This window comes from Nuphar pumila, chromosome 6 (genome assembly GCF_984573655.1).
Source record: "Nuphar pumila chromosome 6, dmNupPumi1.hap1.1, whole genome shotgun sequence".
Classification (NCBI taxonomy): Eukaryota; Viridiplantae; Streptophyta; class Magnoliopsida; order Nymphaeales; family Nymphaeaceae; genus Nuphar; species Nuphar pumila.
Genome location: NC_143254.1, coordinates 130,445,762 through 130,473,099, shown reverse-complemented (window position 1 = coordinate 130,473,099; position 27,338 = coordinate 130,445,762). Strand labels below are relative to the sequence as shown.

At 39.0% G+C, this 27,338-nt stretch overlaps 1 protein-coding gene and 1 non-coding gene across 2 annotated transcripts; one reads left to right on the top strand and one right to left on the bottom strand.

The window, feature by feature from the left end:
* Positions 1 to 6,893: 6,893 nt before the first annotated feature.
* TRNAA-AGC (transfer RNA alanine (anticodon AGC)) lies at positions 6,894 to 6,966 on the top strand. Its single transcript has one exon. It is a non-coding gene; the product is annotated as a tRNA-Ala (tRNA).
* Positions 6,967 to 15,557: 8,591 nt separating this feature from the next.
* On the bottom strand, positions 15,558 to 27,018 carry LOC149836234 (mitochondrial import inner membrane translocase subunit Tim13-like). Its single transcript, XM_090010832.1, has 2 exons — positions 26,888 to 27,018; positions 15,558 to 16,115 (listed from the first exon to the last, which is right to left on the bottom strand). Exons 1-2 carry the CDS (start codon positions 27,002 to 27,004, stop codon positions 15,966 to 15,968), a joined length of 267 nt encoding a protein of 88 aa, XP_089866958.1. The 5' UTR covers positions 27,005 to 27,018; the 3' UTR covers positions 15,558 to 15,965.
* Positions 27,019 to 27,338: the final 320 nt, after the last annotated feature.

Below are 27,338 nucleotides of genomic sequence, written 5' to 3'. Positions count from 1 at the left end.
TCTCGCCTTGTACTTGTCAATAGATCCATCTGGTTTCAACTTCTTCTTAAAGATCCACTTGCACCCAATTGTGGAACTACCACAAGGGAGGTCAACCAGTTCCCAAGTACCATTAGAGATAATGGAGTCCATTTCACTCTTGATGGCGTCTTTCCAATGCTTTGCTTCAGGTGAAGCCATTGCATCTCGGAAAGTGGGAGGATCATCTTCGATAAGGTAAGTGATAAAGTCACTTCCCAAATCCTTGGTAATCCTTGGTCTCTTGCTCCTTCTAGGTTCAACCACTTCCTCAGACTCATCGGGTCTAGGATGGAAACAAGATGGTTCTACCCCCACATCTGTCATCATTTCCACATGTTCGGGAATTGAACCAGAAGTTGAAGGTATATCTAAAGAAGACAGATTCTGAGGTACACCAACTTTCATGGGAAATACATCCTCAAAGAATGTAGCTTCTCGAAGCTCTACAATAGAGTTAACATCTATGCCAGATATCTCAGACTTAATTACTAAGAACTTATAGGCATAGTTGTTCTCTACATAACCCAAAAAGACAGCATCTACTGTTTTAGGACCCAGCTTCTTCCTATTGTGTTCTGGGACAAGTACCTTAGCAAGGCACCCCCACACTTTAAGGTATTTTAAGCTAGCTTTCCTATTTCTCCAGAGTTCAAAAGGGCTATTATCCTTATGCTTTTGAGGTACTCTATTCAGAATATGACAAGCCGTATTCAGAGCATCCCCCCACATATAGGTAGGTAATCCAGAACTCCCAAGTAGAGTATTTATCATGTCAGTTAGGGTTCTATTCTTTCTTTCTGCAATCCCATTGGATTGAGGAGAATATGGAGCAGTAAACTCATGAACTATTCCAACAGATTTGCAATATTCATCGAGTTTATTAGAGGTATATTCTCCTCCTCTATCAGACCTCAATCTCTTAAGTTTTCTACCAGTTTGTGTTTCTGCTTCATTCTTAAAGTTAAGAAACTTATCAAAAGCTTCATCTTTTGATTTTAGCAGATACACATAACAGTATTTAGTGCCATCATCTATAAAAGTGATAAAATACTTTTTATGATTTCTAGTTAACACTCCATTAAACTCACAGATATCTGTATGCACCAGATCCAATATTTCAGAATCTCTAACAATCGTATGAAATGGTTTCCTACATTGCTTTGCTTGCACACAAATTTCACATTTTTTAGTTTTATCAATGGAATGTTCAGGAATCATTTTCAAGTTCATCATGCGTTTCACAGAGTTGAAATTCACATGACCTAATCTATTATGCCATAAGTCAGATGATTCTATGTTATAAGCAACATTAGACAATGAGTCAAAAGATACATCATTTTCTAATTTATCACTGCAAACATGTTCAACACGAATTTTAAATAAACCATCATCTAAATACCCCTTGCCAATAAAAGTTCCAGAATGTAAAATAACAACTTTATTACATTTAAAGTTAAATTCATAACTCTCTCTAACAAGACATGAACCACTAAGAATGTTCCTTCTAACTACAGGCACATGGTGCACTCTGTGTAAAGATAGAACTCGTCCTGAAGGAAACTTCAGATCCACGCGTCCAATTCCTAACACCTTTGCAGCCGTTGAATTGCCCATAGTCACGGATCTGCCTGCAGCAGCCTGGTATGAGACAAAGACAGACTTATCAGCACAGACGTGCACATTAGCCCCAGTGTCAACCAGTCACTCAGTTGGCTCATAAACGTGATAGATTTGTGGGTTAACAGAAACATACCCAGTACTGGTCCCAACGACCTCAGTCACCATGTTGACTTGAGGCGTTCCTTCTGTGGTCCCATGAGCTTTGGCCTTCTTGGAAGGATATTCCTTAGCCCAGTGCCCAACCTGCTCACAGTTCCAGCACGGTTTGTTCTTTGCCTTTTTCTGGATTTTGGCCTTAGGTTTAAACTGGTTTTTCATTGCAGATTTCGATTTTTGTCTTTTGCCCTTAAAAGCTCCGGTCATCATGTTCACCTTAGGCGGTTCAGTTGGCATTACGATCTGTTTCTGGCTCCTATGCTCTTCTTCAATGGCAATGGCTACCATAAGATCATCTAGAGAAATTTTTCCTCTACGATGCTTGAGAGACATACCGAAGTCTACCTAAGACTTAGGAAATTTCTCTACGATGGTCATAACCTGAAACTTCTCAGGAAGTTTTATTTCAGCCTCAGCCAAACTATGGAGCAGTAGCAGAAACTTGTGTGTCTGCTCAGTGACCGACTTGCCTTCTACCATCTGATATTTCAGAAACTTGGCAACAGAGTATTTTTCAAGACCTTGGTCTTCGGTATTGTACTTCTTGTCAAGTTGATCCCATAAACCCTTAGCAGTGGTAGACGAAGAACAATACACATCGAACAATGTGTTGGACAGAGCCAACAGTATGCAACCACGGCATATACTGTCCTTTTCTTTCCACTCTACAGCCGCAGTAACTGCAGCAGGGTCAGGGTTAGTATCAGACACCGAAGGGCAGTCGACTTCCAGAACATTCAACAGCCCTATCATAGTGAACCAGATCTTCATGCGTTGCTGCCAACGCTTGAAGTTCTGTCCGGCAAACTTTTCCGGCATACCGGACATGTCCACTTTTGGTACAAAAGCGGAAGAAGTCGACATGCTTAGAATCTTCTCTAAGACTGTTGGATCATTTTTCAGATCACACAGTTTCACAATCATCATCATGATATAAAACACGAAATAAATCAAGAAATACAACAGTGTAAATAACATGATTAACAAACGACCGAAACAGTAACAGGGAGCAAGCATGGCATTTTCCGCATCATACCAAAATCCAGACGACAGCATAAGATTAAACAGATGCATAGAACATAAAGAAAACAACAGGAACATGTTTTGTTTATGTAATAGGCTAAGGCATACGAAAGTACTCCCCTTAGAGAAGATTCGCCCCCACATACTGTGCAAATCAGGGTCCGGCGTCCTTCCCCCAGGATACAATAGCCACGACGAACCGAACGGCGCACTCCGGCGGATCGTCCTTCGAAAACAGCCTCTTCGAACCAAAGTTGCAGAACCACTCTTTAGGAAAAACTCACAGGAAAGAGAGAGAGAGTAACAGGGGAGATGGAAAATCGCAGAACTCTCCTTCAGAAAATCGCCTGTCTCAGCTTCTCCGTAACCCCACCCCTGACCACGCTTTTATAACCCACGAACGGTTATGAAACGTGGAAGGAGCCCGTTACGGAATCCGAGGGGACGTGATCCGTTAACGGACTTCGAAAGATCGAGATCCGTTACGGAATCCGAAGTTCCATAACGGGCACGGAGTCCAAAGAAACTTTGGGTAAAAAGATACTTATCTTGATTGGATATGGCCCTAAAGGGCCAATTACCCGAACCCAGCTCGGCACGGCACGGCAGGCGGGCGCGCGTGTGTGTGTGGTGGTCATCCCACTCCCTTGTTCTCAAGAACAAGTGTATGAGTTCACTAATTGCTTATAAAGCTCTCATAAAACTCATGCAAAAGCAATATGGGACTATTCCACCTCATCAAGACCTCTATCTTAAACACCTCATTCCTTCTTTGAATTTCTCTCCATTCTTTCTTACACCTAACAGTGAATACAAGAATAAAGCAATATAGCTTTCAAACATCTTATTTAGTCGTTATCACTAGCTTTTTAGTTGCTCAATACTTTTTCTCTAACATAAACGTGATTGGTACATAGGAATATTGGCTTCAGCATCTGTTCTAGTGGTTTTAGCAATGCTGCTTTATTTGACCAATCATTCCAGAAAAGGTGGGATGATTCGACCAACCACTTGAACATCTCTGCTTTCCAGAAGAAGTGCAGCATCAGAATCTTTTCTTACAATGAGCTTGAACGGGCTACAAAAGGATTTGCAGAAAGCTTGAAAATTTTAATCATGAAAATATGTATGCTGGAGTGATTGATGATGCATCCCCGGTCGCTGTTGAGAAAATTCAGTATAGAAGTAGGAAAGAACTTTCATTGCTACTCAACAAGATCAACATTCTATCCAATCTTTCTCATAGAAACGTCCTCAGGCTTATAGGATGTGCTACTGACTTAAGCAAGACACTGCTCTTGGTCTACGAGTTCTTTGCAAATGGTACTTTAGAGGACCATTTACCATTTGCAGCAAAAGAAAAGCCAACGATTATGTTGGTACAGCCGAATCAATATCACTGAAGGAATTGCAAAGGCTCTTGCCTAGTTGCATTTTTAGTTTTCTCCTCCAATCCATCATCATAACATAAGCTCTGCTAATGTTTTTCTTGACCATGATGGTACTCCTAAAGTTGCTCTGTTATGCTCTGATTTTAGTCCCTTTGTTCAGCAAAACATAAATGAATTCTACAACTTGGGCATCATTCTACTTTAGATCATCACAGGATCGAAGCTGGTGGACAGTGCTGTGCTTCTTTCATCTAAGATGGATGTAGGGAAGCTGGATGAAGTTATTGATCCATTCCTCCTCTCTCATCAGGACCAATTACATCTGGACCTGGTAGAAAGAGTGGCAGTGCTTGGCTTGAGATGTGTCTCTGTCAGCAAGGAAAGGAGACTCAGCGTGCTAGAGATTGAAGAGGAGCTTCCAAGGATCAGACATTGCAGCATGGAGAGACATGTAGGAGATTCACTGCAAGAGACATTTTCAAATTCTAGCCTACTGCAAATGATCTCAATGTCGCCGGACTCTAGTTTTGTGAGCGCCTTAATCTTGGAGAACAGTAACTCTGCGAGCACAGTGCAGAGTTCTGTAGTAAGTTGAGAACTCATGTTTGTAACAGAAAAAGGTAGCTGAAAATAGGGTCATTGTTCAAATTGAACTGATTTGAGTTGTTTTGCGGATTGCACTATGCAGAGGGTACATGCTTAAGATTTTTGGTGAAATATTATGCATAATAAAAAATGCATGAAACATCCAAAATGATCCCTGCAACACTTTCAAGAATCCGAATATCTCAAGGTATCTTCCAGATTGGCAAACTTGGTTTAACCTATAAGTCGATGAGGATCATATACTCTGATGCAGTGCCTAAAGCATGTTTTATAAAAATCTACACTACAATCTATGAACTACGGTATGCTAATTTATAATAAACTAAAATCTACTGAAATAGTCAATCCTCCTCAAAATAGTCTCTGCAATAACTATTTATAGGCAAAAACACATGAAAAATCCAAAATCGAACTTAATGCAAAATTCAGATAAAAATCCAAATGGTCAGATAGATCCAAACGAACCCTATATATATATATATATATATATATATATATATATATAGAGAGAGAGAGAGAGAGAGAGAGAACGTGCTTACCAAAGAGCCTACCACGAGCGAACGGGGTTTTCGGGGTGTTTTTGGAAAAAAACATAACATGAAAAAAAAACTTCAAAAGTTTAGTGGGCTAGCAGTAGGCACGGAGCATGCAACTCTCTCTCTCTCTCACACTTGCGAACCATGTGGCTGAGAGCCTTATCGTTCTTAGATATCAAATTGAGGATGCGAAAAATTACTATCAATGGGCGATTGCGCCAAATGGTGCATTCCGCACCTACAAAGTGTATAGATCGTTGCTTTTTGGGGAGGGCGATTGGTTTCCTGAGTGCGTGTTATGGGCTAAGGGGTCTTCCCCAAGATCTCGGGTCTTGGCTTGGTTAATTTTGCATGATAGGGTTCAGACTCATAGTTATTTAAAGAAGTTGGGTTTTCAGTTTCCTAGCTGGTGGGTGTTTTGTCAAGCTACTGAAGAAACTATCTTTCATTTATTCGGATTCTGCCCAATCTTTGTAGTTTTTTTTAATAGGACGTGGATATCTCTGGATGTAATTATCAAAGAGAAGTCTTTCGCGCTTGATCTGCTCCTGGGTCCTATTGGAATTAGACGATGCAAGCGGTGGAGGCTGATCTGGAAGACATGGTTGCTTACTTGGTGGTTTGTTTGAATGGCGTGCAATGATGCTATTTTTCATCAAATTTCGATCGTCCTTAATAATCTTGTCTATAAAATCCTGGTTGATGTATATGTGATTCTACAAATGCATCTTAGAGACTTCCTCTTCCCTATGATCAACATTCACTCTTCAGTGGTGCCTTCTAGTCCAGCAGATCTTGGTTGAGCTTGGCTTTGTTGTCTTTAGCTTCTTATTTTTTTGTATTTCTATGTTTGTTTTCTATCTTGTTTGGTTTATGAGTTCAACAGTTTGTTGATCTTCATTAGTGGTAATGTTGATCTTCTTTCGGCTCTCAATCTCTCTCTCAAGGCAGGGTCTAGAAACTATATAAGCAAACCAAAGATGCAACATGATTCAAACCCAAGATTTGGTAAAATTACCACCGAGGTGGTATCCCATGTGGTAAGCGGGGTCCTGTGCCAAGCTGAAGGCCCAGGTTAGAATCCCCTTGCCACATGGGGCTTAAGAGTTATCTGGTAGGGGTCTGCCTAACCCCAGCTTGCCTTTCAAAAAAAAAAAGATTTGGTAAAATTGGATTCGTACTATTCTTTTTGTTAGATTTTGATTTTTTAAATATAAAGATTTCATGTTCTAAACCTTATCTTTAAGAACGAGTTCTTTTGCCATCATTCTGGAATGAAAATTTGAAATTTTAATCTGATTTCTTGTTTTTCAAAATTTTGCAATAAACGGAGTTTTGCTATGTTCTAGATCAGACTGAAGTACATAATCATGACCGAGCTCAGACTAAAAATTCTCATAGCCTACTTAGGTCTCGTGGGTCCTTGGACTCGGCTGAGTTACGTTAAGCAATATCACAGTCATAAAGTCCATAAGAAACTAAAAAAATTGCAAATATTTATTTTTATATATAATTAAATGCTCAAACTATAAACCTATAAGGGGATGTAGCTCAGATGGTAGAGCGCTCGCTTAGCATGCGAGAGGTACGGGGATCGATACCCCGCATCTCCATTTCGTAGTTCGTCCTTTAATTTTTTATTCTTTCGCATTTTTTTTCTCGGAAACCCTTTAGCTTATATTTTTTGTTCTTTCGCCTGGTGCGCCACCTCACTCCAGCAATGCTGGGCTCGGGTTGGATCTCATTTCCAGCCCACCCGTTTGTTTCTGGCAAGGGAAAATCTCCCACTAAAACCTTTTCAAAATTTAGTTTTTTCTTGAGAAATTACCAACATGCTCACATTATACGCAGCGCTGCTACCAGCCACCATCTTGGCTTTTCTCGAGATGAGTGCGACCTCCAAGAATTCGATGAGAAGGGTGGCTGTCAGCGGTTGCAGCGGCACTGCATCATGCAGCGTCGCTGCATAAAAAATGCTCTCATAGCGCACATATCTTAAAATATGAGTGATGTACAAAAACATAAATTAAAACATGACTTAGATAAAATTTTAGCAAAACTACCACTGCAATGGTCACCCATGTGGTCAGATGTCAAACTGAAGGCACAACATAATCGAATTCTTCTGGCGCATAGGGGCTGCCGTTGCTTTATCACGGTTGGCCTGAGGGCTATTACAGTTCAAGCATACGGGCTGCCCCTTCGAGATATTTATTCACCTGAACTGGGAAGCTTACATCAAACTCAACAAAAGCAAAACAGACTCTAAGCACAACTTTACAATGTAAGTCACAAGGAAACATATATAATATGGTGAATTATTTTTTGCTTAAAGAAAACCATTATTTTGATGTATATTGTTTGCTTGTTCCAACGTGGAAACTCTTTCTATTTGTTGCTTAAGAACAATTGTGATGCACATATTCTTAATAATTGCATTCATGTTTCAATATCGATAAAATATTAAAATATTATAATGTTTTGTTATAAAGCAACTAAGTCTGATGGTTATTACATTAGTATTATGATGATGATATTTACAATGAGAAACTGCCCTCAGTATCAAAGACCTAGCCATGCTGGCTCTGCCTGTCGTACTTAATTTCATTGTCTTGGCAGCATAAAATTATGTGGGCCTTGCTCTCAGAGAGTCGCCATGATTCAGCTTTCACAGCGGGTGATACCCATGAAATTTGAACCTAAACTGCCTGCCTAGCAGAGGAGAGAAAACAAAAAGTTTGCGACGGATGGTAGGTGAGGCAGTTGACAAATATAAGCAAGCAAATCATACACCACAACAATGGCTTATGCACTAGTAGGACCAACTACACTTAGCAGGTTTTGTTGGATCCTCTTAGTGGCCTTAAAGTTAGTTCTGGTAGGTTCGACTTCACTTTCCAATCAGGTTGCCTCGTGCATACTTAACAGCCTAGACCTACAACATACAAGCCATTAGGCACAATGGTTACATTGATGGGCCATATGTTTTATACAAGTTGCAACAATATGGGAACTCATGGTAGAAACAAGAAACTCATTTAATTATAATACATGTCCTTTGTAATGAGAGGTGATTGCCAAAACCAAGATGGAGTGTGGAGCTTAACTTGATGTCAATCTTTGATGTTATTCTCCCAATGAGATATCACCTTACACAATACCTGTGGCAGGAATCAATTTACCAAAAATTTATTTCCCACCGCCGCTTACCTCATCTCTTTTTAACTAGTGTTTCCCTTTTCTAAACAAGGCTTAAATCAAATCTTCATGCCGCATTTGCTTCATATTTTTTGAAACAATTACTATAAGGCTGTTTGGATGACAAAAAACTGGAAACCCAGGTTTTTGGTCACCCAAAATTAAAAAAAAATTACAAAAAACAGGATCATAAAAAAAAAATGGCTGGCCAGCCACTGGACTGGCTGGAAAATGGCCGGCCAAGTCAAAAAATGTGAAAAAAGAATGGCTGGATTGTGGTCGCCCATGCCGGGCGATCCTAAGCCGGTCATTTCCCGGTCAGTGGCTGGCCGGAAAATGGTCGATTGGAAGGTGAGGGAAGGGGAGAGAGAAAGAGTGGGAGTTGTGAGGGGGGGGGGCTTTTTCACTTGCCCAAGTTTTGTTAAAATTTGATTAAAAACTACGTTTTTTATGTCTGTAAACACTGGTTTCTGTGAGGATTGCGTGTTAGGCAAACAGAAACGGGTCAGTTTCTCAAAGATCGAAAGAGAACCGAGGGCAGAGAAATTGGAATTAGTACACACTGGTGTTTGGGGACCAGCCCCTGTTTGTTCCCTTTGAGGCTCACGATACTATGTGACCTTCATTGATGATTCCACTAGAAAGGTATGGGTTTATTTTTTGAAGAATAAATCTGATGTTTTTGCCACTTTTAAGAAGTGGAAAATAGAGGTAGAAAATAAGATCGGGCTGAAAGTGAAGGGCCTACGGTCTGACAATGGAGGGGGGTATGACAATACAGAGTTCAAAGCATTTTGTGCGGAGAACGGAATTAAAATGAGTCGGATTGTTCCTAACCGACCACAACAGAATGGAGTTGCTGAGAGGATGAATAGAACTCTCAATGAGCGTGCGAGGAGCATGAGACTGCACGCAGGTTTGCCCAAAGCATTTTGGGCTGATGCTATCAATACTGCAGCCTATCTGATCAACCGGGGTCCTTCAGTCCCATTGGATATGAAACTGCCAGAAGAAGAATGGACGGGGAAGAAGGTAAATCTATCTCATTTAAGAATTTTTTGTTGTGTTTCTTATGTACACATTGATTCTGAGAATAGGGATAAGCTAGATGCTAAGGCCCAAAAATGTTACTTCATTGGATATGGCTCTAATTACTTTGGTTATCGTTTCTGGAATGAAGAAAATCGGAAAGTAATAAGAACTAATGATGTAACGTTTAATGATAATGTGTTTTACAAAGACAGGTCTAGTGTAGAATCAGAGGGGACAGAAAACAAGAAGATATGGTGAGAGAGATTGACTTGGAGGAAATCTCAACAAATACCCCTGTTGAGAATTCTGATACAATCGAAGTAGATTCTAACGTAGAGCCAACCACTCCTGCATTTGAGTTGAGGAGATCTGTTAGAATACCTAAACCTACTTACTGTTGACTGATTCTGGCGAGCCAGAACATTTTTCTCAGGCAATGCAGGTGAAAGATTCGGTTAAGTGGGAGTTAGCAATGCAAGATGAAATCAAGTCTTTGCAAAAGAATGAGACTTGGGTGCTAACCAAATTACCGAAGGGAAAGAAAGCCTTGCTGAACAAATGGGTGTACAGAGTGAAAGATGAGTCTGATGGCAGCAAGAGGTACAAGGCAAGATTGGTAGTTAAGGGTTTTTTGCAAAAGGAGGGGATCGACTATACTGAGATATTCTCTTCAGTGGTGAAGTTGACTACCATAAGGACAATTCTTGGTATTGTGGTTGCAGAAAACTTATACCTAGAGCAGTTGGATGTGAAAACTCCTTTTCTCTATGGAGATTTGGAGGAGATTTATATGGTGCAGCCTGAAGGCTTCAAAAGCCAGGGTAAAGGAGACTTGGTGTGTAAACTGCAAAAAAAACTATATGGCCTAAAACAAGCTCCAAGGCAATGGTACAAAAGGTTTGACACCTTTATGTGTAACTGTGGATTTAGAAGATCCGAGTTGGACCATTGTTGTTACTACAAGAACTTTGGTGAGTCTTACATTATTTTGCTTTTGTATGTAGATGACATGCTTGTTGCAGGTTCTAGCATGCAAGAAATAAACATACTTAAGCGAAAATTGTCAAAAGAGTTTGAGATGAAGGACTTGGGCCCAGCAAACCAGATTCTTGGTATGCGGATCACTCGGGATAGAGAGAAGGGAACTCTAAACCTATCACAGGAAAAATATATTGGAAAAGTGTTGGAAAGGTTTAGAGTTCAAGATGCAAAGCCTAGGAGCACCCCGCTGGGAAGTCACTTCAAACTCTCGAAGGAGCAGTCACAAAAAACAGACGAGGAACAAGAGAAAATGGCTAAGGTCCCATATGCCTCAGTCGTTGGCAGTCTCATGTATGCCATGGTGTGTACCAGACCGGATATTGCTTATGCAGTGGGAGTTGTGAGCCGTTATATGGCGGATCCAGGACCAGAGCATTGGGAAGCTGTGAAGTGGATATTGAGATATCTAAAGGAGACATCAGGTATGGCACTTTGTTTCAGTGGGAGAAGTGCAAACTTGCAAGGTTTTGTAGATGCAGACCTTGGTGGAGACGTGGACGGTCGGAAGAGCACTTCTGGATATGTGTTTACATTTGGTAACACCGCGATCAGTTGGATGCAAGACTTCAGAAATGTGTTGCCCTCTCAACCACAGAAGCTGAATATATTGCTATTTCTGAGGCCGGAAAGGAGATGGTGTGGTTGAAAAATTTTCTGAAAGAGATTGGCAAGGAACAGGACAAAAGTGTTCTCTTCAGTGATAGTCAGAGTGCCTTGTGCCTTGCAAAGAATCCAGTATTTTATTCAAGGACAAAGCACATTCAATTAAAGTATCATTACAGTCGAGAGAAGATAAATGATGGGACATTGTCATTAGAGAAGATTCTTGGTGCCGAGAATCCAGCAGATATGTTGACAAAGGGTGTGACCACTGAGAAACTGAGGTTGTGCATTGCCTCAGTTGGACTCCTTCAATGAGCATGAGGGAGGGATGTCGTTTCAGAGATTCAGAGAAGAGTTTGGGAAGAAAGACAGTTGGAGAATTTTTTTTGTATCAGTCTCCAAGTGAGAGATTGATGAGTTGTGGAGCCTGATTCACTGTTTTTGCCCCTGCAGGAAGGGGGGTCCGGGGGATCCCCCGGTGCGGGTCTGCGGTCAGCGGGTGGGGGTCCAGGGGGGGCACCCCTGGTGGGGGGTTATAGGGGGGCAGCACACCCCCCCCCCCAGAAGAAATTTTTCTGGGGCTTATGTTTGGGACCCGGTTTTCAGTGGATCCGACCCGATTTGGTTAGGGTTGTCGCCCTTGCCTTGTTTAATATTCTCGCTTTTCTTTCCCGAGCTTGTAACTGTCTGTTAAGAGTAATAATATTTCTCTCTAGGCGGCCGTGGTTTTTTACTCTCTCTCGGATTTGAGGAAAGGTTTTTCCACGTAAATCTGTGTTCTTGTGTTTTGTTTGACTTGTTCTTTGTTTCCTTTTGATTGTCTCTTGCTCGTAGTTTTTCCTAACAGATTCAGCTTTCACAGAGGGTGATACCCATGAAATTTGAACCTAAACTGCCTGCCTAGCAGAGGAGAGAAAACAAAAAGTTTGCGATGGATGGTAGGTGAGGCAGTTGACAAATATAAGCAAGCAAATCATACACCACAACGTACAATGGCTATGCACTGGTAGGACCAACTACACTTAGCAGGTTTTGTTGGATCCTCTTAGTGGCCTTAAAGTTAGTTCTGGTAGGTTCGACTTCACTTTCCAATTAGGTTGCCTCGTGCATACTTAACAGCCTAGACCTACAACATACGAGCCATTAGGCCCAATGGTTACATTGATGGGCCATATGTTTTATACAAGTTGCAACAATATGGGAACTCATGGTAGAAACAAGAAACTCATTTAATTATAATACATGTCCTTTGTAATGAGAGGTCTGTGCCAAAACCAAGATGGAGTGTGGAGCTTAACTTGATGCCAATCTTTGATGTTATTCTCCCAATGAGATATCACCTTACACAATACCTGTGGCAGGAATCAATTTACCAAAAAATTATTTCCCACCGCCGCTTACCTCATCTCTTTTTAACTAGTGTTTCCCTTTTCTAAACAAGGCTTAAATCAAATCTTCATGCCGCATTTGCTTCATATTTTTTGAAACAATTACTATAAGGCTGTTTGGATGACAAAAAACTGGAAACCCAGGTTTTTGGTCACCCAAAATTAAAAAAAAAATACAAAAATCAGGATCATAAAAAAAAAAATGGCTGGCCAGCCACTGGACTGGCTGGAAAATGGCAGGCCAAGTCAAAAAATGAAAAAAATGTGAAAAAAGAATGGCTGGATTGTGGTCGCTCATGCCGGGCGATCCTAAGCCGGTCATTTCCCGGAAAGAGTGGGAGTTGTGTGTGTGTGGGGGGGGGGGGGGGGGGGCGGGCTTTTTCACTTGCCCAAGTTTTGTTAAAATTTGATTAAAAACTAAGCTTTTTATGTCACCCAAAGACACCAAAACTTAGCTTTTGGGCACAAAACCCAGCTTACACCCAAAATCCAGTTTAAAATTGGCTTTTGGGTGTCATCCAAACGGTACCTATGTTTTTTTAATAGTAAACCATTACTATCTTTAGTCACAAATCTATGGTAAACAAAGGATACAGGAGCAATTAAAGTGATATGGTACAGAATTGGATGGTTGTGTTATTTTTCTATGGTTGAACAAAGAGCTTCCCTGGTCCACATCATGGACACCCATTAACGGGCAGTCGGTTTCACTCATCCCCTATTGCATCCCTCGTCTTCGTACCTTCTTAAATCTTATTATACAAGTTGTTTTGATCAAATCTGACCTTATAGATAGATTCAGCATGGTCGATATTCAATATATATTTCTCTCTCTTTCAAAAAAAAAAAAAACCTTGACCCTTGGATTATATTTTTTTTAAACACAAAATTTTGTGTTTTCTCAATCATTGATTTTTTTAATCTGCCGTAAAATATTACACACAAATCAGATTTCAGCAATTTAAATGTCAAATTTCACTAAATGAATGATGTAGATCACAACTATGGATTCCAATTTGATCAAAACAACTTGCATCAATGAAATCCCCAGTGGTACAAAGATATGGATGACATAAGACATGAGTGGAACCGATTTGATTAACGGGCCACAGACTAGTCAAACCTGCCTCCTTGACAGGACAGGCTAGGCATCAGACAAATCCGGGCTGGGCCCATCCTCAATAATAAAATGGATCAGGCTCAGTTCAAACTTTTTGGGCTGTCCTAGCCTGGACGCATATTTGGGTTGAATTGATTGGCCCGTCGACTAGCCACGGGCTGGTCAAGTCTGGCAGCTCCAGAAGAAGAACCAATAGGACCCTTGAACCGAAGTTACATGAATAAAAGTAGAGATACCCATGTTCATAAGTAGAACTACAGGTGATCATGAAGCAAAATCATTTACCATAAAGCTTTATCCAATGAGCAAAAAGTATGTTTCGCACATAATCTAAGGCTCTGTTTGAAAGCCAGACACTGGGCTTACAGCTGTAGATTCCACATGAACTGAAAAACATGGATTTAGCACTTCTCAAAGCATTTGTTTGTGATGGTTTATTGATTCCTTTCCCATTTTCAATTAAAGGTGTTTGGGAAGGGAGATGGCCAATCAATGCACCCTTAAAACTGAACTAGGTGGTAGTTGAAAGCACCATCGGAATGAATGCCAGAGTGGGTGTCGGTGATGCATTTGAAAATTACTACCTCTCCATGGTGGTAGTTGATTTAAGGATTTGGAGTTGGCACTCCTATGTCAACACCCTTAAGGGCCTGTTTGGGATCGTTAGCTGGGATGGGCATTTATGAAGTTGCATTTGAGGAAGTGGCAGCTTTTTTGCCAGCTACCTAGAAGGTGGTAGCTGCCAAATCCATCCTTCAGTGTAAATACAAAGGAGAAAAGCCCTCACTTCCCATCACAAATGCATAAACTCCCATCCTAGCAACAACCATGGACGTTTGACCAAGATTTTGCCTCAGGAACACCAAATGCATAAACGCCCATCCCAGCATCGAGATTTCATACAGGCCCTAAATGTCATTTCTTCACACTCCCAAACAAAATCTGAAGCTATGGATTTCACACCTCCACTCTGATGATGATGCCACAGTAGGCACCCAAACATAGCCTAAAACAAATTCTATTGTTTACTGCTTGCTTTAGCAACCACCGCCACAATGCAGAATCTGAAAGACTGAACCTTGTGATTTCTTAAAGTTTTTTTTTTTCATGAATGGGAAACCACCCCTGAAATCATTGATCTAGTCGCACTAACTCAACCTGTCGTATTTAGGGTCACTTTCCTGATGGTGTAAACCCCTTACCCTCAGAGAGTCTCCTTGCTTTGGCACTTTGGTACAAGCAAAGGACATAATGCCTTTGCCCTTTCTTATATGCAAGGGACTGATGCCCGTGGGAGTGCAAGCAGCCAATGACCCCTCCCACTATGCCAAACCCCTTGGGGCTTGTGGTCTCCAAAGGTTACATATTTCATCTTTCTCTTTACCTCAAAAAATTCCTAATTTCGTCCATACAATAAAATGGGGGACAAAGCAAAGCCTCTCTTGACACTAAAAAAATGCCCAAGAAGCAGTCTCCCATTCATATGCTTGGTCATCATCAGAATGACAATTCTTGAAGGTTTTTGAAATCGGTCACTCGCATAGATACAGGAATAAACAAAGCTCTTATTGCCACTAAATCCAAGATTAGTGGCATCGACACACCTTCATCTAAGGTAATTACCAGACCACTTCGAATGAATCCACACATTCCCATTAAAAATGCAGTTTACCAACAAAATACTATAGATATAATATGCAGTAGTATCTATATGCAGTAATATGGCCATCATCCATCCACCGCCAAGACAGGTACATGAAGGCAAATGCCACAAAAGAAGTTTGCAGCAGGTAAAATATTATCCTCATCTAAGCAAGCCTAGTTTCAGTTGATGGAACAGTCACAAGGCTAAAGTAGCTCACACCTTATATTCCAATGACAAGTAAAAGCAATGCAACAGCAGGGAAACCTAAGCTTTGCCATGGGTGGCAACAAGCTTCTTATCCAATCTTATGAAAAGGGGCATCACCAAAAACAGGCAGCAGCATGGTGAATGGACTCGGGAATGAATCTAGTACCATCATGTCAATCAGTTTATATAGTAAATTACACCATGAGAAAATAAAAAAAAGTTCCTCATTCATAAGGATTTGTAATTTGGCCTCGAGATGAAAAATTGAATAACAGCATTTTTGCTCTTTGTCAGTACAAAACGAAAAGAATGGTTATAATGCTGATACCCATTCTGTACTCGACAGCAGTTTCTCTTGCTCTGGGAGCATCTCTGAAGCTAACGAATGTTACTGAAAAGTGCTCGACTAACAATGCCAGTTGCCTCCATGTAGCGATCGACACACCTTGAGATGCAACTGCTTTCACTTCCACTTAAACTTGTCCCTGGCTTTGTGATACACTTGGCAAAGCATTTGTTTCTTACCGTCTGCAATGAAAAAGAAAAAACAAAGCAAAGCAAATATTACTAAAGTATATAATCATAGATGAAAGCAGTCACATATTCAGCATAAATCATATAATTCATCCTACAAAATCAAGTATCATTGACTTCTGCCCAAGCCAATATAGAAGAGTATAGAATATAGATCTGCAACACATATCATGCAGATCCAGAACAGGACCATGTTTTCTTTAATACTCCAGTCAGCCTTCACTCCATTCGAAAAGATCAGGACAAATCTAGAGTGTAGAATCCTGACAATGGACCATAAAACTTGCCACAATGCACCAATTCTTCCTTCAATGAGTTTAACGAATGAAGAGTAGTCTAACCTTAGATCCCCTGACAAATTTATGAAAACAGATGTACCATTATTGATGCACAAATAAACCAATTCTAATTCTTGAATTTTAGTAACTGTGCAAGAAGATTTCATAAAAAATAATGGGGCAAGAAGACCTTCCATAATCAAGATAGCAGTAGAACTTTCTTGAATTCATAATTGACAAGCACCTCGAAAACTTAAGAAATCAAAATGCAATGAAATACTAAATATCTTCAATTAAATCAATCAATTGGGCTTAAGATTGGTAGATTTAACACTCTAAGTGGCATGGTCTTCCCCTTCTGTTTACTGTATGAAATGGCAAATATATCATATTAAACCCTAACACAGGCAAGAAACCAAGCAAGAAACAGAATGACAAGTAAATACATGATCGATCAACAGTAAACTGAATAGATTTTCTGTTGCATATAAGTCATGTAGGGAACTAATGATTTACATCTTTTTTTTTCCAAGTGACAAATTCTAGGTTCCCAAGTCCTAACAGCTACAGTTGATATCACAAATTTTCCCCTCTTATAAATCTATTGCATAGGCATTGGAACAGATTCATCCAAGCGGCCCAGAAGGTCATGGCTTATAATGAATTACATAATTTGACATTAAGTTAATATGTTTTTTTCTCCTAATATAAACTAGATGTAGAAGGAAAGAAGAATTGATGGATGATTAAGATGTAAATCCAAGTGTTAAACACTTGAGGAAAACATCCCTCCATTACTGCCTTTATTTTAGGGTTAAATTATGACAGAATAGATGTCAATTGAGAACAACCAGATGTGACATTCATTTTGACAACTAAATCATTTAACATCAAAAGACAGCATCAAAGCAATTTTTTATATAAAAACAGTGGGAGTTGATTGCTAAAATGAAGGAGTCCAGTTTTATTTAATGGATAATCAAAGAGTAGAAAATCAGAAAAAGATATGAATCGGAGGGGAAGAAAAGGGGGGGGGGGGCGGTGGCATTGTGGCCAAGGAGAAGACAAGATTAAAGTAAAGATGTATTGCGTAAAAGACTTGGAAATTGAACAGGTTAAGGTTCATAAAATTAAAGAGCATAACATGAAGAAGAAGATGAAGGAAGAATCAAATGAAATGAAGATCTCTTAGAGTTACCGAAGTGGATCCATGTTTTGCTCTAATACCATTCCAGCATATCTTAGCTTGTGCAGAACAGGAGAAAACAAACCACACAAAATATAAAAATTAGATGATACATACATATATATATATATAAAGAGAGAGACAGAGAGAAATGGTCCTCTCCTTAAATGGTCCACTCACCTGTCCTCACCTTCAAAAATTGTATGTAGACCTATGTCACCTGGGTATGGGTGCGACACGGCTATATATATAAATATAAATAAATATATATATATATATATATAGAGAGAGAGAGAGAGAAACTTGTTATTTTAAAAGTCATTTTTGTAGCTTCGCTGATCAGGCTTGGATTTGTCCAAACCTAGTCAACGAAACCAACTTGGCTTAATTAACCAAGTTATAAAAAGGGGAAGGACATGGCCCTTCTCTCTCTCTCTGGTCTCGCTCTTCCCCCCCTCTCTAGCTTTTGTCTCCCCCCCCCCCACCCCTGGCTCTCTCTGACTCTCGTCTTCCCCCAGCTCTCTCTCTCGCTCTCTCTATTTCTAGAGTGAGCGAGAGTGTAAAACCCATGAAATTTATGGAATTCTAAACGAATGAAAGTGAAGCATTTATGTGAAATAGTGAGATTTTATGCTAAGCAATACAATTTTTAATGATTGAGGTTTCTAGAACGAAACCGGTAATAAACCCTCAAAATTGGTATTTGGATTCAGATCTTGGCAAGATCCGATAATCCGACCCAACTCACGGGGCCCAAATGGGAAACCCGATGGTTTCGGGATGATAGCGTGAGATCCGAAGCACATTTAAAGTAAGCGAGTGCAAGTTTAGAACAAATGGAAGAAAAATCCATGTGAAAACGAAGGAAATCCATCAACAAGGAAAAACGTCCCAATATGACATAAAAAGAATATTTTTGCAAAAGTAAACACCAAGTGGTGTTGTGGTGTAGAGGTAGGACGCATGGTTGCGTGGAGTCATAACCCAAGCTCAAAACTCATGGTGCGCTCACGTAGAAGTGAAAAGCATTGTATTTTTTTATGAAATCCGGAACAAAACGGATAGGGTTAAATACAATTTAATCCACACACTTTGCAACGAAAAACAATGTAGCACAACTGGTGGGGCTTGTTACCCCTTAGGTTGAAAACCCAAGTTCAAAACCCCATGTGCTTAGATTTTTCTTTTTACACATAAAAGTTAAGATTTTTACTTTAAAAAAAAATATAAAAGAAAAAAAATTGTGGGTTAGTTAAAAACCCTACCTTCTAGATTCCCTCCCACAATAAACGTGTGGGAGTTGGCCTTTTTGCCTTCTCTTTTCCAAGAAACATGAGAAATCCACCCAAATGTGGTGGGGGTACCAATAAAGCAACCAAAAAAGGGAGTTAGAGAAGCTTTTGCTGAAGGGAAGAGGGGGCAAAATTGGAAGTGCATTGTACCCACCTCAAAAATCGTGGGATTGAGGTTGGGTTTGCATTTAAAAATCAAAAACTCCCTAAGTAGTGGGAGAGTTAAAATAGAGCACCAAGAGAGAACCGCCAGCTCTCTCTCTCTCTCTCTCTCTCTCTCTCTCTCTCTCTCTCTCTCTCTCTCTCTCTCTCTCTTGGGTGATCAGACCTCCATAGTTGGTGGTGGAGTTTTCTATTGCTGCACGACTGGACCTCCATTGGCAAACGTAGTGTGCTACTCCAACAAAAGGAAGAAGTTGTAGTCGCGTCGTCGTGAGACTCCAAAGAGGTAAGGGGTGTTATGCTTATATGTTGTATTCCTTGTCGTGTGGTGTGATTATGAGGCTGGTGTTCGCCGAAACCCAGTATGAAACCATACCCACCATTGTTGGTTTATGAGTTCCCAACCAAGCACGGTTGAACGCGGGTTCTATATGAAAAAAAAAAAAACAACAAAATCATTAAGCGAAGAACTGGGTGACAAGGATAGGGTGCAGTTCAGTCCAAACGGCTGATGAAAAGTGTTTGGGTGTGGACGACCGGCAGGGTGCTGGCCCAATGCAACTATTGTCAATGATGGCCTATTAGCCAAGTTGGTTAAATATATATATATATATATATATGAAGTCATGCATATATACGTATAAAATATGTAGGTATATATATATATATATATATATATATATATATTATAGTTATTAAATGCTCTCTCTTTCGGTTAATTAAGGCTGTATAATATTTATTATATTGGTTCTGTGATTAGTGCATTGTGTCTATTTTGTAAGGATATACAAAGATAAGTTCTCGATTTTCTCCGGTGTGAATGGTCATTGGTGAAGACTTGAGTTTCTTTACAAAACGTTAAATCTGTTATGGGAATGGTCATGAAAGACCTGAGTTTTCTTTACAAAATGTTAAATCTGTTATGTGAATGGTCATGCGTGAAAGACCTGAGTTTTATGCACAAAACGTTAAATCTGTTATGTGAATACCTGAGTTTGTTTTTTTTTTCACAAACATTAATGCTGTTATGTAAAGGGTCATGCGTGAAGACCTGAATTTTTTTACAAACTTTAAAACTGTTATGAAAAGGGTCATGCGTGAAGACCTGAGTTGTTTTAAAAAAATTGTTAAATCTGTTAGGTGGATGGTGGTTTGTTAAAATCTGGAAGATAAAAAAAAAACCACGGTCAAAGTGTTGGCAACCAAACATTTTTTTGTATTAAGTCCATGAATAGGGATCTGCGTTTTATTTTTTTACCATTATTTGAAAACTGGAAAAAAAATATATATGCGTGGTCTTTTCCTCATTGAATCAATATTATTTTTTTTGTTTATTGCATCTCAAGCATATTAGTTTATGACTGTATTCTTTGTTTACCCATGGTCAAAAAAAAATTTCTGTCATGCATGTATTATTATTCTGTATGTATTTTATAGGCCCCTAATAGAAATTTGCATAAAGTGCTTACATATTATAATATGAACAAGAGGAATGAGATTTTTACTTAGAAATCCTTTAGGTTTACGTGGTTTTTATTTTTACAACAGTCATTAGTTGATAATCAGACTGTGCGCATTTCTTTTATGGAACGCATTTGCTCTCACGTATATACATATATATATATATATATATATATATATATATAAATAAATAAAACACGTAGATTTGTGTTGTGACCATGTATGGCCCTGCTATACATTCACGCACGGGGCTGAGGAGCTGTGGTGAGTAGGCTGCAAATGGACCACACCTGTTGGGTGATCATATGACGTCGACACAGCGTGTTCGGCTGATCGAAACCGTGAATCATCACTTTGGTGATGCTGGCCTATCCAGCATATAGCTGGATCAACAACCCGTTAATGTTGCTTCCGGCTGAATGTCAGAGTTGTGTTTGGAACTCCATGTGAGTTTGCCAAAAACCACATTACCCGTGCATGGGTTTGGCAAAAGACGACTTGACCTTGGTTTTTGTTTTAGGTTGCACCATTGCTGCGGACCACGATGACCTGGTGGTCGTTGTACTCACGGGATGTGGTTAGTCATTTTCGCAACCCAATCGACCCACTTTAACCAAGTGGAAGTGTGTACACCAGGTTTGGGCGACAGTTGTGGCGAGGGCCACAATGGCACCGATAAGTCAAAATGTAAAGCGCATAAGGAGGGACAACAATGCTTGCCGCCGATATGTTGTTATTCTAGGGTACAAAAGAGTACACCATAAAATTAAATTGTTGAACGTGGGTTTCGGACCAAGCCGATCCCAAGAAAACTTCACTCATTGGTGGTGCGTATGTCACCCAGACTATAACATGCATACAATTGGTGTGAACCCCGTTGCGGGTTTAGGATTTTTGGAAAATTCACTGTGGTGCGATGACTCGCACAGAAGAAACAAACAAAAGAATGTGAAACATCAAATCACATGGTTCTGGGTATACCTGGCAGAAGGTATATGTTATCGGACCCCTCGTAGTGCGATAGCTCGCACTTGGTTATAAAGAAAATGTAAAATGAAATATAAAACCTTTGAGACTTCGGGTATATGTTACCGGATTCTCTGGGCTCTAGGTACACCTGAAAGATGGTGTATGTTACTGGACCCATGGTCTACTTTAGAGAGGGTAGGTGGTACAAGCTTCGTAGGCATTCTTGTTTTCGTGAGAGCTAGGCGTCTCACCAGGTCCCCAGTCCACGAAGTTAGGGGACCAGGACTACCAGTGCATCCTAGGTGGTAGATCCAAGTCTTCTGCAGAAGTACAGGGTACATCCTAATTATTGTTCTAGCCACTGGGGAGTTCTCTCTCGGTCATTGACCGACCCCTTTGGATATCCGTACGGCTAGTCATACGGGTCATTAAATAATAGACCCTTGTATGGTCTCAGTCCGCTACGAGGTCTATGCCTGTACGTACCCACAGGGTAAGAATAAGATAAACATTAAATAATTTAAGTTAAATGAAATACTCATTCTTGAAAAATCGTGAACTGTCGTTATGACTTTCGCAAAACTTGTGAAATCTACAGCTTATGCTAATGTGAATAAATGTATCTTTAGTTCAGTTATCTATTGCATTGTATCATGAATTAGAAAGCATAATCATCTTCTTAGAATGATATAAATTTTCATGCTAGTTATATCTGCAGTTGTTGCACATAATTGTACACAGGACACTGAGCACCACATATAAATATAATGCTTTTTAGACAGACAGGGGAGTCTGACCCTTCTGCTTTAATTGTTTTTAGGTAACAACTAAATCAGAGCATCGGGAAGTCGTTATGGAAATAATCAAGAGATCTCATTTATTTCAGTATTTTATGTTTGAACTCTGATTAGTAGATTTACATTTCTGTTATAAGATGTAGTTAATGACATTAATGTTTTAATTAATGAATACAACAACAACAACAACTACGCCTTCATCCCAAAATAATTGGGGTCAGCGATATGAACCAAAAAAGAAATTCATTTTGGGTCTTCCACATGAATCTTTTTCCTCCAATCATTTCTATCCAATGCCATGTCCTCGGTGAGGTTCAAAGCATTTATATCCTTTCCTATCATCTCTATCCAAGTCTTCCTAGGCCTACCCCGACCTCTTTTAACTAATATATTTTCCCATTTCTCCAACCTTCTAACTGGAGCATTATTAGGCCTTCGCCGAATATGTCCAAACCACCGTAAACGATTCTCTCGCATCTTATTTTCAATGGGTGCAACACCTACCTTCTTACGTATCTCCTCGTTCCGAATCTTATCCTGTAGGTTTTAATTAATGAATGGTATGCTTTTTTTTATATGTATTTGTAGGTTTTAATTAATGAATGGTATGCTTTTTTTGTACTTCTCTGTTTTACCCTGTAATGCACCCGACTTGTGCTTTTCGCACTTCCGCTATTTCAAAAAAAAAATTTACTCCAAAATTTTTACTATAAAAAGTTGGGGCGTTACAGAGAAAGAGAAGGATAAATCGAGAGATAGAGGGAAACAGAGAAGGGAATCAAGAGAGAGAGAGGGAGACAGAAAAGGAGAAGACGAGAGCCATAGAGGATGGAGAAGAGAGAGACAAGGGTTTTGGGGGGGTTGCTTTTTGTTTTCCTGAGGTTTGGGAGTCAGGAGTCCTGTCGATGTGTGTCGACACGGGTACGACAGCTAAAGCATCGTGTTGTAGTAACATAGATGTAGACATGTCATTTGGAAAATTTGACCATATGGATATGATCTTCATGGTCGAAAACCTACAAATAGACTCTTGAATCAAACTTTTTTGTGTATATAGGACTTCATACATAGAAAAATTAAAAAAATTTGGAACCATTGATTTTTAGATCCTTATAAAATCCTATTTATACATCAAAAAAAACTTGGCTCAAGAGTTGGTTCATAGATTTTCGACCATGGAGATCACATCCATATGGTCAGATTTGCGAAAAATACATTTATGTGTGAATTTTGAAGGTGAGGATGGGTGGCTGGACCATTCCTCTTCTCATATATATGTGCGTGTGTGCATCACTAATATTTGGCTGCTCTAGCTTTCTCATGAATGAGACCCATGTGTGAGCGCATTTTGATCTTGGATACAATACATTAGAATCTATGCATCTCCCTGCAATAAGGTAAGTCACCACCTTGTTGTGTTAACAGCCAACTCCAATGTGTCAGCTTAGTTTATCCTCATTAAACCACTTAGCTGGCTGCTTCCCAACTGGTAGTTGGCTCTTTTTCCGCTAAATCAGTGAAAAGCTATGTTACCTCGACACTTATGGGGGCCAAGGTGTCAATGTCCCAATGCTTCTGGGCACCGGAACCGCCACCTACACTCCTAGACACTTCATTTTTTCTCAACATAAAAGTATTCAAACAAAATAGACACTTGAAGTCATGTGTCCAACACTTTGGGGTGTCTTAGATACAATGTCTGATGTTGGACACTTCGTGTCTACCTTATTTAAACTATATTTTCTTTTATTTTATGCCTCAAAGTGTTGAAGAGTCAAACCAAAACACAAACCTTGCCCATTGTAGGACCTCGTTAGAACCAGGTACAGATAGATTGCTCAACCTCCAGACCCCTCTCTCTCTCTCATATATATATATATATATATATATATATATATATATATATATATATATATATATATATATATATATATATATATATATATATATATATATATATATATATATATATATATATATATATGTGTGTGTGTGTGTGTGTGCATATCTAGTTTTTGAAGGTCTGCCATGTCAGACACTTCATACCTGTGTTCGACACTGACACCCATACCAGTGTCTAAGTAATATAGGTGAAAAGAAAAGTCGATTGATTCTTCTAAAGAACCAAAAGTGAAAATGATGTCCCAAGGTGGGGAGAAGAGAAGAGAAGAGAAATATCAAGATATAATGAAACAATGATTAAAAAGGGGATATATTGTAATATTTTCAGAAATTTTTGTCTTTCTTATTTTCATAATTTAAGTATGATTTTCCTTTTTATTTTTGTAACTCTTCCACCTTTTATTCACCATCAATCTTTAAAAATAATAATTTCTTTTTTGATTTAGCAAGGTAGCTCAGGCTCAACTTGATCTCATGGCAACAAGCCCAAGCACAAGCTAGCGTTGACCCAAGACACGCCAAAACTGAACAAAGCAAGCTTGGCTTTTACAGCTAGTCGATCGCGCAGTCCAAACATGTTCATAACCTTCACAGTGACCCACCTCATAACACACGATACAACTAAATGATGTATCAATTTTCAAAATACAACACCAGAAGCAGTTAAGTATAACCATGCTGACAAGCTGCTCTATTTGTAATTAAGAATAACTGCAATACACAACATAGTCACTGGCATTAGATCAGCCTCAACAATTTCTTAGTGAGTTTTTTTGGAAAATCTTGACAACTTAAAAAAAAAATTGTAAAAATTAATAAAATTAAAAAAAAGTTTTTGTAGTATGTTTCTTACAAAAATCTAAAGAAACAACTAAAAAAACTTAATAAAAATGTATACATAACTATATTTTTTTCAAAAATATCACGATATTATTGTGATTTTTATAGCAATATTTTGAAATTATTCCAATATTTTCACGTTTCTATAATTTTTTGTAAAGAAAATATTAATACTGCAATATTTTCAAACTATCAGTGATATTGGTGACTTTGATACAAGATAAAGCAATACTTGTCCATGTTGATGCATTTGATTTAACGATATTTTCAACATATTTGTAATTAGTGATTACATATATGAACCAATAGATCAAACATATGCACCAAACTTTCTATCACTGTATTTGATCAAATTGTTATTTGAATCAAATACACTTGCAATACATGCAAATTATTAGTAGTGTACCTTAATAATGTTATCCATTTATCGAGTCTTATAAACTGCAAGAAACTTCAAATTTGGCAATAACTAGAAAAAGTTTTTGACACCTTGAGGCAATGACAACCAAGCCCTTGCTTTTAGACCCTTTTCTTTGCATAGATGGAATCTGAATTGGTGTCAAGCAAGAAATTTACACAAAGAGGCAACAACAGAATATTTGGTTCCATGATATTTTTTCCATACAGAATACATTGCATCTGAATGATTGGAAGATATGCACGTAAAAGTATTCATGCCCAAACATCCATGATTTGACTTGCCTCAGCAGCAAGGACAGATAATCAATTGTAGCTTTGGTAGTAAAACTCTTTTCTTAGCAATTACAAAGCTTTCAAGATTTTACTCTTGGGTTATTGGGAAGGTAAGAAGGGGAAGACTACGTACAGGAAGCATGGTAAAAGGATTACTGAAAAGCATCTTTTTTGGCACTGACTTCTGAAAAGAGAACTGGAAGATAGGTTAGAGACATAACCATCTTAATTGCCAGAAACGGCAAGAGGCATCAACCTCCCACCTTATAAAAGTAAAGATGCATCGTTAGTAGGGCAGGTAAACGAGCTGAATGAGCCGAGTTTGAAGTGTTCAAGCTTGGCTCATTCTTGTGGCGAGACAGCAGAGTACGAGCTCATAATAAGCTTCAAGCTAGTTTGTTGATAGAAAAAATACATTGTTTTAGAGCTGGAAGAAATAGGATTACAAAAAAAAACATGTAAAATATATTATTTACTACCTAACGAGCTTATTCGAGTCGAGTGCCTATTGTTCATATTCAGCTTGCCGAGCCTATTTTAGGCGCTCAAATGAGCTCGTTACGATCTGGAACATGAGTTGAGCCACGAGCGGATCAGTTCGCTTCCCAGCACTAATCGTTAGGCCCCATAACAACGTAACCAAATTCTCACTTGGCTATCATACAAGACCTAATACTAATAGACCAAACATCAAATACAGGAACTTCTCAATGAATGGTGCACGAAGACGCTGTGTGCTGTCCATAACATATCCAATGGACAAAAGAACTAAAACATTTCACACAGAGACTACCCAAAATCATGCAAATGGTAGAGACCAAGAAAATGTCATTCCCCAGCTTTATTCATGAGCTACACCAGAATATTGCAATCTAGTAGGACATAAATCCCGGCAAACCAATGTGAACAAAAAAGCATCACAATCACAAGAGGAACTAAGAATCAATAACATATCTGAATCCCAATAATCAAAATCCATCCACAACATCCTAAAAGTGATCCGTAAAAAGAAAAAAAATTACACGATGCATCGTAACTTCCATTACCTTCATCAACCAAAATACTCCAGGAGAAGAAAAATGAGAAAAAAAAATACACATATCTTCAGAGAGAAGAGAAAATTTTCTTTTTCTAACCCGAAAAGAAAGGCCGAAATTTTCGATCAGACCCCACTTCATGAAATTACCTCGAGGAACTCCTCTGCGTAGGCCTGAGCCAACTGAGTCTTCACCTGATCCATCAACGCCTCTGTGGACGGAGGAGACGACGAACCCGCTGGAGAAGGGGACGAGAAGGAATCCATGGTCGACGCTGAAACCCTAGAATCGCTAAAACCCTAAGAAAACCCCGCCAGAATTTATTTCAAAATTGCCCTCCAAATTTGGGAGAGTGCTGTTTTTATACAACGGGTTGGTTTTATTTGTGAAAAAAAAAAACAATAATATATTACATTCAAAAAGTATCAAATTCAATGTGTTGTCGAGTAATATTCTGGGATTCGTTTTACTGAATTTCTACAACAAAATCGCAATAGGAAATATATGCAAAAATGAATTAAAGTTTGGATTAATGAAATGCAATGTATATTAATTCTAAGTTTATCAATATTTTTAAATATTTAATTGAATATATAATAT

Coding starts and splice junctions, on each gene's coding strand:
- LOC149836234 (XM_090010832.1), bottom strand. CDS start 27,004: ATGGATTCCTTCTCGTCCCCTTCTCCAGCGGGTTCGTCGTCTCCTCCG. Junction 16,116..26,887: donor ACGCAGAGGAGTTCCTCGAG/GTAATTTCATGA, acceptor TTTTCATTGCAG/ACGGTAAGAAACAAATGCTT.